The sequence below is a fragment of the Melanerpes formicivorus genome, unplaced genomic scaffold (genome assembly GCF_026170545.1).
Source record: "Melanerpes formicivorus ecotype bairdi unplaced genomic scaffold, bMelFor1.0.p_v2 SCAF_132, whole genome shotgun sequence".
Taxonomy (NCBI): Eukaryota; Metazoa; Chordata; class Aves; order Piciformes; family Picidae; genus Melanerpes; species Melanerpes formicivorus.
Genome location: NW_027142484.1, coordinates 281,240 through 294,777, shown reverse-complemented (window position 1 = coordinate 294,777; position 13,538 = coordinate 281,240). Strand labels below are relative to the sequence as shown.

The 13,538-nt window shown below is 58.0% G+C and overlaps 1 protein-coding gene across 2 annotated transcripts in view; it reads left to right on the top strand.

Annotated features, from left to right (window-relative positions):
• The window catches only part of SHANK3 (SH3 and multiple ankyrin repeat domains 3), a 253,022-nt gene that overhangs the window by 160,281 nt on the left and 79,203 nt on the right, over positions 1–13,538 (top strand). For both annotated transcript variants that reach the window (XM_068168106.1, XM_068168105.1), the window contains exon 16: positions 12,360–12,442. In XM_068168106.1, coding sequence (XP_068024207.1) covers positions 12,360–12,442 — 83 coding nt within the window. The remainder of the gene's footprint in view (positions 1–12,359; positions 12,443–13,538) is intronic.

The following is a 13,538-nucleotide window of genomic DNA, read 5'->3' as shown; positions in this document are numbered from 1 at the left end:
TGAGGGTGGTGAGAGCCTGGCCCAGGCTGCCCAGAGAGGTGGGAGCTGTCCCATGCCTGGCACCATCCCAGGTGAGGTTGTCTGGGGCTGTGAGCAGCCTGCTCTGGTTGGGGATGTCCCTGCTGCCTGCAGGGGGTTGGAATGGAGGAGCTTGAAAGGTTCCTTCAACCCAACCCAGTCTGTGACTTCATGATGTGGACACTTAGGGTCAGCTGTCCTGGCTTTGTTCCCTCCAGCTCTCTGTGCTCCCCAGGCTCACTGGTGGGGTGAGGAGCAGCAGCTCTGAGCTGCTCAGCAGGAGCTGGAACATCCCTCTGCAGCCACCAGCCTGTCCAGCACAGCCCCATGGCAGCTCCCCTGTAGAAGGTGACCTGTCCCATCCTGCCCCTGCTCCTGGGACCACCCCAGCTGCATAGGGCACAGGAAGGCTCCAGGGTCTGCAGATAGGAGACCTCAGAGCTGGTGATGATGGTGATGGTGGCAGTGCTGTCTAGGGGACACTGGTGACTAGAGCTGGGCACAGCTGCTCATGGCACCCCCAGGACTTCATAAATGTCCCTTCTGAGTCACCTCAGGAGCCAGGTGATGACAGGAGGTGCTGGCATGGGAAGTCATCCCTGTGCACCCTGCTCCTGGAGAGGTTCCAGAGCTGCTGGTGAGCTGCTGGAGAGCTGGGATGGAGCTGGTGAGGACAGTCAGGCAGTCATAGACCTGGGTGGGTGAGAAGCTGGGCAGGAGCCAGCAGTGTGAGCTTGCAGCACAGAAGGCCAAGGGCAGCCTGGGCTGCATCCAAAGCAGTGTGGCCAGAGATGGAGAGAGGGGATCCTGCCCCTCTGCTCTGCTCTGGGGAGACCTCACCTGCAGGGCTGTGTGCAGGTCTGGAGCTCTCAGCACAGGAAGGACATGGAGCTGATGGAGAGGGTCCAGAGAAGGGCCAAGAAAATGCTCAGGGGGTTGGAGCAGCTCTGCTGCAAGGACAGGCTGAGGGAGCTGGAGGTGTTCAGCCTGGAGAAGAGAAGGCTCTGGGGAGACCTTCTTGTGGCCTTTCAGAACCTGAAGGGGACCTAGAGGAAGGCTATGAAGGGATTGTTCAGAAGGAACTGTGGTAGGATGAGGGGCAATGGTTGGAAACAGGGGCAGGGGAGACTTAGGTTAGACATTAGGAGGAAGTTCTGCACCATGAGGGTGCTGGAGCACTGGAACAGGTTGCCCAGGGAGGTGGTTGAGGCCCCATCCCTGGAGCTATTCAAGGTGAGGCTGGACAAGGCTCTGTGCAACCTGCTGTAGTGGAGGATGTCCCTGCTGAGTGCAGGGGTGGGACTGGATGAGCTTTGGAGATCCCTTCCAACCCAACCCATTCTATGACTCTGCCAAGGTGAGACCCTTCATCAACCAGCCCTCATGTTCTTCCTTCTGGTGGTGAAGCTCATCCCAGCACCATAACAAGAGGACACAGTCTCAAGCTGTGCCAGGGGAGGTTCAGGCTGGAGGTGAGGAAGAAGTTCTTCCCAGACAGAGAGATTGGCCATTGGAATGTGCTGCCCAGGGAGGTGGTGGAGTCACCATCACTGGAGGTGTTTAGGAAGAGCCTGGATGAGGCACTTGGTGCCATGGTTTAGTTGATCAGATGGTGTTAGGTGATAGGTTGGACTTGATGATCTCAAAGGTCTCTTCCAACCTGGTTAATTCTGTTCTATTCTCCCTCTTTCTCTTTCTCTTTCTCTTTCTCTTTCTCTTTCTCTTTCCTCTTTCTCTTTCTCTTTCTCTTTCTCTTTCTCTTTCTTTTCTCTTTCTCTTTCTCTTTCTCTTTCTCTTCTCTCTCTCTCTCTTTCTCTTTCTCTTTCTCTTTCTCTTTCTCTTTCTCTTTTCTCTTTCTCTTTCTCTTTCTCTTTCTCTTTCTCTTTCTCTTTCTCTTTCTCTTTCTCTTTCTCTTTCTTTCTCTCTCTCTCTCTTTCTCTCTTTCTCTCTTTCTCTCTCTCTTTCTCTTTCTCTTTTCTCTTTCTCTTTCTCTTTCTCTTTCTCTTTCTCTTTCTCTTTCTCTTTCTCTTTCTCTTTCTCTTTCTCTTTCTCTTCTCCTTCTCCTTCTCCTTCTCCTTCTCCTTCTCCTTCTCCTTCTCCTTCTCCTTCTCCTTCTCCTTCTCCTTCTCCTTCTCCTTCTCCTTCTCCTTCTCCTTCTCCTTCTCCTTCTCTCCCTTTCCCTTTCCCTTTCCCTTTCCCTTTCCCTTTCCCTTTCCCTTTCCCTTTCCCTTTCCCTTTCCCTTTCCCTTTCCCTTTCCCTTTCCCTTTCCCTTTCCCTTTCCCTTTCCCTTTCCCTTTCCCTTTCCCTTTCCCTTTCCCTTCTCACTCTTGAGCTGCCCAGGGAGGTGGTGGAGTCACCATCCCCAGGGGTGTTCAAGAGGGGATTGGATGTGGCACTTAGTGTCATGGTTTAGTTAGTCATGAGGTGTTGGGTGACAGGTTGGACTTGATGATCTCTGAGGTCTTTTCCAACCTTGTTGATTCTATGATTGTGTCTCACCTGCATCAGTTTGTCCCCATCTGACGTTCTGAGGTCCTTCTGCAGCTCCTCAGGGATCTCCTCCTGCTGGATGACTGAGTGCTAGCAGCAGACCTCCTTAGCTCTGTGCTAGCTGCTCTGGGGCCATGTTGAGCAGCTCCTGGCACAGAGCTCTGAGCTCTGATCTGCAGCCTGACCCATTTGTGGTGATTTGAAACCTCTTAATGAGTTTAACTTCTCCTCTTCATCCCATGGCTTCCTCAGGAGCCCTGCATGGGAGAGCTTGCCAGCTGCTTTTGGAAACTTCAGGAGGTTTCAGTGAAGTTCTTTGCAGCTAGCTCAGGGCTGTGCTTCATTTCCCAGGGGTCATCTCCTCTGGCTCCATGGCACAGCAGCCTGTGCTGCTCTGCTGTTTGGCCCTACTGCATCTCCAGTGCCTGCTATGGGAACCTCATGCTAGGAAGGACTTGCTGGGTGAGCTTTGGAGGTCCCTTTCAGCCCAACCCATTCTGTGACTCTCCCAAGGTGAGACCCTTCATCAACCAGCTCTCAAGTTCTTCCTTCTGGTGGTGAAGCTCAGGCTCTTGAGCTAGGCTCATGAGAGGCCTCCTGATCTGATCCCTCCAATGGAATCATTAAGGTTGGAGAAGATCTCCAAGACCATCAAGCCCAATCTTCTACCCAGCACCTCCCTGACCATCAGACCATGGCCCAAAGTGGCACATCTTCTTGGGTTTGGACCCTGGGCCTTGCTCCTGTGGTGTTCCCCTGGCACCAATATGGTGAGGAAGGACTTCAGCAGGTGCTGCCCAGGCCTTGGCTTACTTCAGCTTTTTGAACCCAAGCCCACATGGAACGAGAAGATCCCAGAATCCCAGCATGGAGGGGCTTGGAAGGATCTCTGGAGATCATCTAGTCCAGCCTGGCCTCACAGCAGAGGGATCCAGCCCTCCTAGCACTTCTGTGGCCTCCCCTGGGCCCTGTGTCGGGAGCAGCTCAACCACCCCTGCTAGGACAGGGTTGCCTAGGTCAGACTGCCCAGGGAGGCTGAAGCTGCCCCCCTCCCTAGAGGTGTTCAAGGCCAGGCTGGATGAATAGAATAGAATAGAATAGAATAGAATAGAATAGAATAGAATAGAATAGAATAGAATAGAATGGAATGGAAGTAGGAATAGAATAGAATAGAATAGAATAGAATAGAATAGAATAGAATAGAATAGAATAGAATAGAATAGAATAGAATAGAATAGAATGAGTAATAGAATAGAATAGAATAGAATAGAATAGAATAGAATAGAATAGAATAGAATAGAATAGAATGGAATAGGATAGAATAGAATGGAATAGAATAGAATGGAATAGAATAGAATAGAATAGATAGATAGAATAGAATAGAATAGAATAGAATAGAATAGAATGGAATGGAATGGAATAGACCAGGTTGGAAAAGACCTTTGAGGACCATCAAGTCCAACCTATCACCCAACACCATCTAATCAACTAAACCATGGCACCAAGTACCCCCATCCAGTCTCCTCCTAAACACCTCCAGGGATGGTGACTCCACCACCTCCCTGGGCAGCACATCCCAATGGCCAATCTCTCTGTCTGGGAAAGAACTTCTTCCTCACCTCCAGCCTAAACCTCCCCTGGCACAGCTTGAGACTGTGTCCTCTTGTTCTGGTGCTGGTTGCCTGAGAGAAGAGACCAAACTCCCTCCTGTCTACAACCTCCCCTCAGGTAGTTGTAGAGAGCAATGAGGTCTCCCCTGAGCCTCCTCTTCTCCAGGCTAAGCAGCTCCAGCTCCCTCAGCCTCTCCTCACAGGGCTGTGCTCCAGACCCCTCACCAACTTTGTTGCCCTTCTCTGGACACCTTCCAGAAGGCCTTGAGCAACTTGGCTGGTGGGAGGTGTCCCTGCCCATGGCAGGGGGGCTGGAACTGGCTGATCTTGGAGGTTCCCTTCCAATCCAACCCACCCTCTGATCTCCCTGCTTGTCCTCCTTGGGCCTCCTTTCCCGTGAGCCCCGTGCCGAGCAGGGCAGGGTTACCTAACGCGGGGATGTTCTCCACGTCACTGCCTTGTGGGTGTCTACCATGTAGGTGTCTGAGCTCAGCAGGGCTGGGTGCAGCTGTGTGAAGTCACTGGAGCCAGAGGTGCCACTCAGCTGACAGGAGGTGGGTGGCCCACTCAGCTCCAGATGAGTCACAGCTCCATTGACTTCGCTCCACAGCTTCCCTCCATTGAGTCTAAAAGGAGCCCCAGAGTCCCTTCTTGGCTTGGAGGAGCTCTTTCCATGCACCCCCACCTTTAACCATCTGAGTCCCAGGGCTCCTGCAGCCTGAGGTGGGGGCAGAAGGAGGCTTCCAGGTCTTGGAGAAAGAGAATGCTAGATCTTAGCTCTCCAGAAAGATGTCTTAGCTTTCCAGGAGGGTTCCAGGTCTTGGAGAAAGAGGATTCCAGGTCTGAGCTCTCCAGGAGGATGTCTTAGCTTTCCAGAAGGAGGGTTCCAAGTCTCAGCTCTCCAGGAGGGTGCAGGTCTTAGCCAGCTCTCCTATTCCTGTCCTGGAATCACAGCATGATGGGAAGGGACTTCTGGAGCTCACCTAGCACAGTGCTCCTGCTCCAGCAGGTCACCCACAGCAGCAGCCCAGGATTAGAGCATCTAGAGACTCCCCAAACTCTCTGAGCAGCCTGCTCCAGGCCTCCAGGACCCTCACAGCCAACAAATTGCTCCAGATGGAACCTCCTGGGTTGAAGCTGGTGCCCCTTGGCCCTTGTCCTGCTGCTGGGCACCAGTGGGACGAGTCTGGCCTGATCCTCTTGGATTAAATTGGCACAGCTTATCTCCAGAGGAGTGCTGGCAAAGGGGGACATCCATGCAGATGTGCCATGGTCCAACTCTTGTCCTGCTTGGCAAGCCATGGTTCAAACAGAGGATAAAGAAAAGATTGGCTGGGAAGGGACTTTGCAAGTTACAAGCTTGCTGCCTTGGGCAGGACCATCTTCAGCAGGAGCAGGATCCTGAAAGCTCCATAAATGTTGGCCCTTGAACAGCTCCAGGGATGAGGCATCCTCAAGTGCTTTGATGCAGGAATCATGGCTTCAGGTTGTCTTGCTCTGGTTGGGGTTGCCAGGCTGTGGTTGGCTTGTCCTTGCTCTGGTTCGGGTTGCCAGGCTGTGGTTGGCTTGTCCTTGCTCTGGTTGGGGTTGCCAGGCTGTGGTTGGGGTTGCCAGGCTGTGGTTGGCTTGTCTTTGCTCTGGTTGGGGTTGCCAGGCTGTGGTTGGGGTTGCCAGGCTGTGGTTGGCGTTGCCAGACTGTGGTTGGTGTGTCCTGGCTCTGGTTTGGGTTGCCAGGCTCTGGTTGGGGTTGCCAGGCTGTGGTTGGGGTTGCCAGGCTGTGGCTGGTGTGTCCTGGCTCTGGTTGGCATTGCCAGGCTGTGGTTAGTGTGTCCTGGCTCTGGTTGAGGTTGCCAGGCTCTGGTTGGGGTTGCCAGGCTGTGGCTGGTGTGTCCTGGCTCTGGTTGGCTTTGCCAGACTGTGGTTGGTGTGTCCTGGCTCTGGTTGAGGTTGCCAGGCTCTGGTTGGGGTTGCCAGGCTCTGGTTGGGTTTGCCAGGCTGTGGTTGGTGTGTCCTGGCTCTGGTTGGCATTGCCAGGCTGTGGTTAGTGTGTCCTGGCTCTGGTTGAGGTTGCCAGGCTCTGGTTGGGGTCGCCAGGCTGTGGTTGGTGTGTCCTGGCTCTGGTTGGGGTTGCCAGGCTGTGGTTGGGGTTGCCAGGCTGTGGTTGGTGTGTCCTGGCTCTGGTTGGGGTTGCCAGGCTGTGGTTGGTGTGTTCTGGCTCTGGTTGGGGTTGCCAGGCTGTGGTTGGTGTGTCCAGGCTCTGGTTGGGTTTACCAGGCTGTGGTTGGTGTGTCCAGGCTCTGGTTGGGTTTACCAGGCTGTGGTTGGTGTGTCCTGGCTCTGGTTGGGGTTGCCAGGCTGTGGTTGGGGTTGCCAGGCTGTGGTTGGTGTGTCATGGCTCTGGGTGGGGTTGCCAGGCTGTGGTTGGGGTTGCCAGGCTGTGGTTGGCATTGCCAGACTGTGGTTGGTGTGTCCTGGCTCTGGTTGGGGTTGCCAGGCTCTGGTTGGGGTTGCCAGGCTGTGGTTGGTGTGTCCTGGCTCTGGTTGGGTTTACCAGGCTGTGGTTGGTGTGTCCTGGCTCTGGTTGGGGTTGCCAGGCTGTGGTTGGGGTTGCCAGGCTGTGGTTGGTGTGTCTTGGCTCTGGTTTGGGTTTGCCAGGCTGTGGTTGGGGTTGCCAGGCTGTGGTTGGGGTTGCCAGGCTGTGGTTGGTGTGTCATGGCTCTGGTTGGGGTTGCCAGGCTGTGGTTGGGGTTGCCAGGCTGTGGTTGGCATTGCCAGACTGTGGTTGGTGTGTCCTGGCTCTGGTTGGGGTTGCCAGGCTCTGGTTGGGGTTGCCAGGCTGTGGTTGGTGTGTCCTGGCTCTGGTTGGGGTTGCCAGGCTGTGGTTGGTGTGTCCTGGCTCTGGTTGGCTTTGCCAGGCTGTGGTTGGTGTGTCCTGGCTCTGGTTGGGGTTGCCAGGCTCTGGTTGGCTTTGCCAGGCTGTGGTTGGTGTGTCTTGGCTCTGGTTTGGGTTTGCCAGGCTGTGGTTGGCATTGCCAGGCTGTGGTTGGTGTGTCCTGGCTCTGGTTGGCTTTGCCAGGCTGTGGTTGGCATTGCCAGGCTGTGGTTGGTGTGTCCTGGCTCTGGTTTGGGTTGCCAGGCTCTGGTTGGGGTTGCCAGGCTGTGGTTGGGGTTGCCAGGCTGTGGTTGGTGTGTCCTGGCTCTGGTTGGGGTTGCCAGGCTGTGGTTGGTGTGTCCTGGCTCTGGTTGGAGTTGCCAGGCTGTGGTTGGTGTGTCCTGGCTCTGGTTGGGTTTACCAGGCTGTGGTTGGTGTGTCCTGGCTCTGGTTGGGGTTGCCAGGCTGTGGTTGGTGTGTCCTGGCTCTGGTTGAGGTTGCCAGGCTGTGGTTGGTGTGTCCTGGCTCTGGTTGGAGTTGCCAGGCTGTGGTTGGTGTGTCCTGGCTCTGGTTGGGGTTGCCAGGCTGTGGTTGGGGTTGCCAGGCTGTGGTTGGTGTGTCCTGGCTCTGGTTGGCATTGCCAGGCTGTGGTTGGTGTGTCATGGCTCTGGGTGGGGTTGCCAGGCTGTGGTTGGGGTTGCCAGGCTGTGGTTGGCATTGCCAGACTGTGGTTGGTGTGTCCTGGCTCTGGTTGGGGTTGCCAGGCTCTGGTTGGGGTTGCCAGGCTGTGGTTGGTGTGTCCTGGCTCTGGTTGAGGTTGCCAGGCTGTGGTTGGGGTTGCCAGGCTGTGGTTGGTGTGTCCTGGCTCTGGTTTGGGTTGCCAGGCTCTGGTTGGGGTTGCCAGGCTGTGGTTGGGGTTGCCAGTTGTGGTTGGTGTGTCCTGGCTCTGGCTGGCGTTGCCAGGCTGTGGTTGGGGTTGCCAGGCTGTGGTTGGTGTGTCATGGCTCTGGGTGGGGTTGCCAGGCTGTGGTTGGGGTTGCCAGGCTGTGGTTGGCATTGCCAGACTGTGGTTGGTGTGTCCTGGCTCTGGTTGGGGTTGCCAGGCTGTGGTTGGCATTGCCAGACTGTGGTTGGTGTGTCCTGGCTCTGGTTGGGTTTACCAGGCTGTGGTTAGTGTGTCCTGGCTCTGGTTGGGGTTGCCAGGCTGTGGTTGGTGTGTCCTGGCTCTGGTTGGGGTTGCCAGGCTCTGGTTGGCTTTGCCAGGCTGTGGTTGGTGTGTCTTGGCTCTGGTTTGGGTTTGCCAGGCTGTGGTTGGCATTGCCAGGCTGTGGTTGGTGTGTCCTGGCTCTGGTTTGGGTTGCCAGGCTCTGGTTGGGGTTGCCAGGCTGTGGTTGGGGTTGCCAGGCTGTGGTTGGTGTGTCCTGGCTCTGGTTGGGGTTGCCAGGCTGTGGTTGGTGTGTCCTGGCTCTGGTTGAGGTTGCCAGGCTGTGGTTGGGGTTGCCAGGCTGTGGTTGGTGTGTCCTGGCTCTGGTTGGGGTTGCCAGGCTGTGGTTGGGTTTACCAGGCTGTGGTTAGTGTGTCCTGGCTCTGGTTGGGGTTGCCAGGCTGTGGTTGGGGTTGCCAGGCTGTGGTTGGTGTGTCCTGGCTCTGGTTGAGGTTGCCAGGCTGTGGTTGGGGTTGCCAGGCTGTGGTTGGTGTGTCCTGGCTCTGGTTAGGGCTGCTAGGCTGTGGTTGGGGTTGCCAGGCTGTGGGGCTGTGGTCAGGGGGATTGTGATGCCCTCTCCTGGCCTGGCAGCAATGGCTGGCTGCAGTGGCAGCCTGCTCGCTGGGCAGAGGTGGTGTTGCTCTAGGCCTGGTGAGTACCTTGGTCACAAGCAGCTCTGCTCCTGGGAGCCAGGCACCCAGCTGGGGATGTGGCTTGAAGGGATGGCTGCAGGCCCTGCTTGGCAGTGTGGCAGAAGTTTGGCCCTGCCTGCATCCTTCGGTGTGGGCTTGTCCCTGCTTGGGTTGGCACCCTGGCGTTTCATGGGGGATGCCCAAGTGGCAGAGGAGGGGAGGCCCCTGGCAGCCTGGCTCTCGTGTCAGTGCCCATGGCTGGTGGCTGCTGTGTGCCTCCTGGGCACCTGCCCACATCCCTGCAGCTGCTGTGGGCATGGACTGTGGTGGTGGCCTCCCCTTGGGCGGGAGAGCAGAGGAAGGCTGCTGGCCAGCTTGCTGGCAGGCAGCCACTGTGGTGTGGTGCCCATGGCAGGGGCACAGAACGCCTGCCTAGAGCTGGTGGTGCCTCCAGCTCTGGCAGGAGAGGCTGAAGGACCTGGGGCTGAGAGCCTGGAGGAGAGCAGCCCCACAGGGGATCTCCTAAGTGCTCCGCAGGAGCTAAAGGAGCTGTGGGGGCAAGAGGCTGGGGCCAGGCTCTGCTCAGTGGTGCCCAGGGACAGCATAAGGGCCAAGGGACACCAAGGGGAAGCCAGGAGGTTCCATCAGGAGCAACTTGTTTGGTGTGAGGGTGCTGGAGGCCTGGAGCAGGCTGCCCTGAGAGGTTGTGGAGTCTCCTTCTGTGGATCCTTCCAACCCCCCCTGGCCATTGTGCCCCTGGGCAAGCTGCTGTGGGTGCCCCTGGTGGAGCAGGGGGGGTTGGACTGGCTGAGCTCCAGAGGTCCCTTCCCACCTCACCGTGCTGGGCTTCAGGGCTAAGTGTGGCGCTGTCCGAGGGTGCTGGGGCGCAGAGGTGTGCCCTGCCCTGGCACTGCCAGCCCGAGGCTGCTGGAGGCTCAGGCAGCAGCCCGTGTGGGCACAGCAGCCCGGGCGGCAGCTCCGTGAGCCCATCGGGAGACAGCGCTGCCGCCCCTGGCCCTGCAGGCTGCTGGCAGGGCCGGCACAGGAGGTGCAGCCTGAGCCCCCGATCCCCACGGGCACGGCCCGGGCCGCGGCCACGTGTGCCGGCGGGGCGTGGACCTGCCTGCAGTGGTGGCACCGCGCATGTTGGAGCCCCTCATACCGCAGTGTGCCAGCCCAGCTGCCGTGTGCCACGGCCACCTCCTCCTCCTCCGCCTCCTCCCTTTCATCCTCCTCCTCCACCTCCTCCCTTTCATCTTCCTCCTCCTCCTCCACCACCGTTCTACCTGCTCTCGGCAGCCAGGAGCTGTGCAGGTCTTTGTTCCCCTCGGCTGGGTGCTTCCCACCATCCCCACCGCGCCTGGGTTAACTCCCTCCTCACTGCATTAACCCCTTCACCCTCGGGTTGGCGCCAAGGGGTTAACCCCATCGTGGTTGCGTTAACCCCGTCGTGGTTGGGCTAACCCCATCGTGGTTGCGTTAACCCCGTCGTGGTTGGGCTAACCCCATCGTGGTTGGGTTAACCCCGTCGTGGTTGGGCTAACCCCTTCATCGACACGTTAATCTCATGTTAATCTTCACCCACACACCCGCCCCTGGGTTAACTCCAAGGGGTTAACTCCATGGCGTTGGATCAGCTCCGCCATTGCCAGTTAACTCCATCCTTGCTGAGTTAACTCCGTCGTGGCCTGGTTAACCCCTTCACTGTTAGATCAACCCCTTCCCTGTTGGGTTAACTCCGTGCTGGGTTAACTCCCTCGTTTCTGAGTTAGCTCCCTGGTGGCTGGGTTAACCCCTTCTTCCTTGGGTTAACCTCATCCTCGCTGGGTTAACTCCATCGTGTTGGATTAGCCCCTTCACTGCTGGGCTAACCCCATCGTTGTTGGGTGAACTTGATCACTGCTGGCTTAACTTCGTGGTGGTTAACTCTCTTGTGGTGTGATTAACCCCTTTATTGTTAACTTAACCCTCTCCTCCCTCGGTTAAATTAATCATCATGGTTAGATTAACCCCTTCACTATTGGGTTAACTCCATCGTGGCTGCTTCAACCCCTTCATTGTTAGCTCTACCCCTTCACTATTGGGTTAACTCCATCGTGGCTGCTTCAACCCCTTCATTGTTAGCTTTACCCCTTCACTATTGGGTTAACTCCACCCTGGTTAGCTTAACCCCTTCACCCTTGGGTTATCTCCAAGGAGTTAACCCCATCGTGGTTGGATTAACCCCTTCATCGACAGGTTAATTTCATGTTGATCTTCACCCACCCACCCCCCCCCCGGGTTAACTCCAAGGGGTTAACTCCATGGTGTTGGATTAACTCCATCGTTGCTGGTTAACTCCATCCTTAGTTAACTCTATAATTGCTGGGTTAACTCCATCCTGGTTAGCTTAACCCCTTCATGGTTGGTTTAACCTCATCATCTTTGGGTTAAGTCCATCCTGGTTAGCTTAACCCTTTCATTACTGCGTTAACTCCATCGTCACTGGCTGCACTCCCCCCCCCTCCCCCTCGCCCAAGCTCTGTGCGCTGGCTGCAGCGCCTCCCCCGCCGCCCCCACCCCGGGCCGGCTCCATCCCACGCCGCCCCCCTCGCCAGGCGCTGGGCGTCGGGAGCCCCTTCCCCGCCGTGCCGAGGAGGTCCCCTGATTAATTCTGCTCTGATGTCAGCCCTGCAGCTCAGCTGGGAGGGCTCTGCAGGGCTGCGCCTCGGCTGCTGCCGCTGCTCCTCGCTGCCAGAAGCCCCCTCCCAGCCCCCTCCCCCCTCCCCGCACGCCGCGCTGGAGCTGCTTCGCCGCAAGGGTCGGTGGTGGCCGCGTCCCTTTGGAGCCGGTTCTCCCATCCCGCGTCTCCAGCGCTGGATTGTGCCCCTTCTTCTGGACTGGAGGGCCGGGGAGCAGCCTCCTTAAAGTAGGACAATGCCTGCCCCCCCCACCCCCTCGCTAGTGCCGGCCCCGTCTCTTAGCAACCAGCTGGAGGGGGGCATCGCCGGAGGAGCCCCCAGCACCAGCCTCTCAACTCTGCTGCCTGCCTGTCTGCCGGGACCTCGCCCGTGTGGAGGAGGCTCCTCTCCTGTCCTCCTCCAGCCCTGGGGAGCTTCCCCGTGCCCCCCGTACCTGCTGCTGCTGCTGCTGCTGCACTCAGGGCATCCTTTAAAGGGGAGCCCCCCAGCGGGCTTCCACCAGCCCCCCTGCATGCCAGTGCAGGTGCCCGAGGAGGGGAGCGGTGGGCAGAAGGGTGGCCCAGGCAGCAGGTTCTTCCTCCACCCACACCCACCCCCCCTCCTCCCTCCCCCCCCCCCCCCCCCCGCCCCAAACCAGAGGAGCTTTCATCTTCATCATCTTCTTTTGTGTGATCTCCTGATTCCGGGCAAGGGAAGCGGGGGGGCGGCAGCTGGTGCCCAGCTCCTCGCTGAGATGAGAGGCTGGATGAGAAGAGGTCTCCTGGTGCCCGGGCAGCGAGGCCACCCGCGGTGGGCAGCATGGTGCTGAGCTCTAACCCCAGCATCCTGCTTTTGTGCTCTTTCCTGCCCAGTGACTACATCATCGAGGAGAAGACGGCCGTGCTGCAGAAGAGGGAGCATGAGGGCTTCGGGTTCGTGCTGCGAGGGGCCAAAGGTAAGGGGGCCTCCGGGGGGGGGGGGAGGGGGGGGGTTGGGTACGGCTGCTTCTCCTGATACCCAGCACCTCCTCGTCCTGCCTGTGCCCAGCAGCTCTGCTCTTGGGGGGCGCTCCTTGGGGAACCTTCTCTTGGCTGGCTGCGTGGTTCCTGGAATGCTGTTGGCGGTAGCTCCTCCTGGGGTGGCTCTGGGCTTTGGAAGAGTCCATCTGTGGGACCTTCTTCACCTCTTCAGAGTCTCCTTAGATCCCCTTGCTCTGGGGGTCTCCTTAGAGACCCTTCCCCTCCCCTGGTGCAGCTCAGCTCTGCTGGTGTGTGCAGTCCGTGAGATGCCATCGGTGGCAGAGGAGCAGCTCCAGCTCCTCCTGGGGTGGGGAGGTGTCCACCTCTAGGACCTTCTCACCTCTGCTTTGGGGTCTCCTCAGGGACCCTTCCCCTCCCTTGGTGCAGCTCAGCTCTGCCTGTGTTCATGGTTCCTGGAATGCTGTGGGTGGTAGCTGTTCCTGGGGTGGCTCTGGGCTTTGGAGGTGTCCACCTCTAGGACCTTCTCACCCCTCCTTTGGGGTCCCCTCAGGGACCCTTCCCCTCCTCTGGTGCAGCTCAGCTCTGCCTGTGTGTGTGGTTCCTGGAATGCTGTGGGTGGTAGCTGCTCCTGGGGTGGCTCTGGGCTTTGGAGGTGTCCATCTCTAGGACCTTCTTCCCCCCTTTGGGGTCTCCTTGGGGACCTTCTCGGGTGCAGCTCAGCTCTGCTGGTGTGTACAGTCCATGAGATCTCCAGCTCCTCCTGGGCTTTGGAGGTGTCCATCTCTAGGACCTTCTCACCTCTGCCTTTCTGGGCACTTGAGGAGCAGCTGCTGGGCTCCAGCTGTGAGCCTAGGGGGCAGTGCCCAGGTCCTCCCTGGCATTTTTATCTCTATGCCTGAAGAATCTCACCCTGCTCTGGCTGTGCAGTCCTGCTGCTGCCAGCCCTGCTGGGCTCAACCATGAAGCCAAACCAGGAACTGTGTCCTGCAGCTCCCACCCTGACCGTGCTCCCTGTCCATGCCTGGGGCACAGCCCTGGAGCCCTGGGCACAGCCCAAATCCAGCCTGGGCT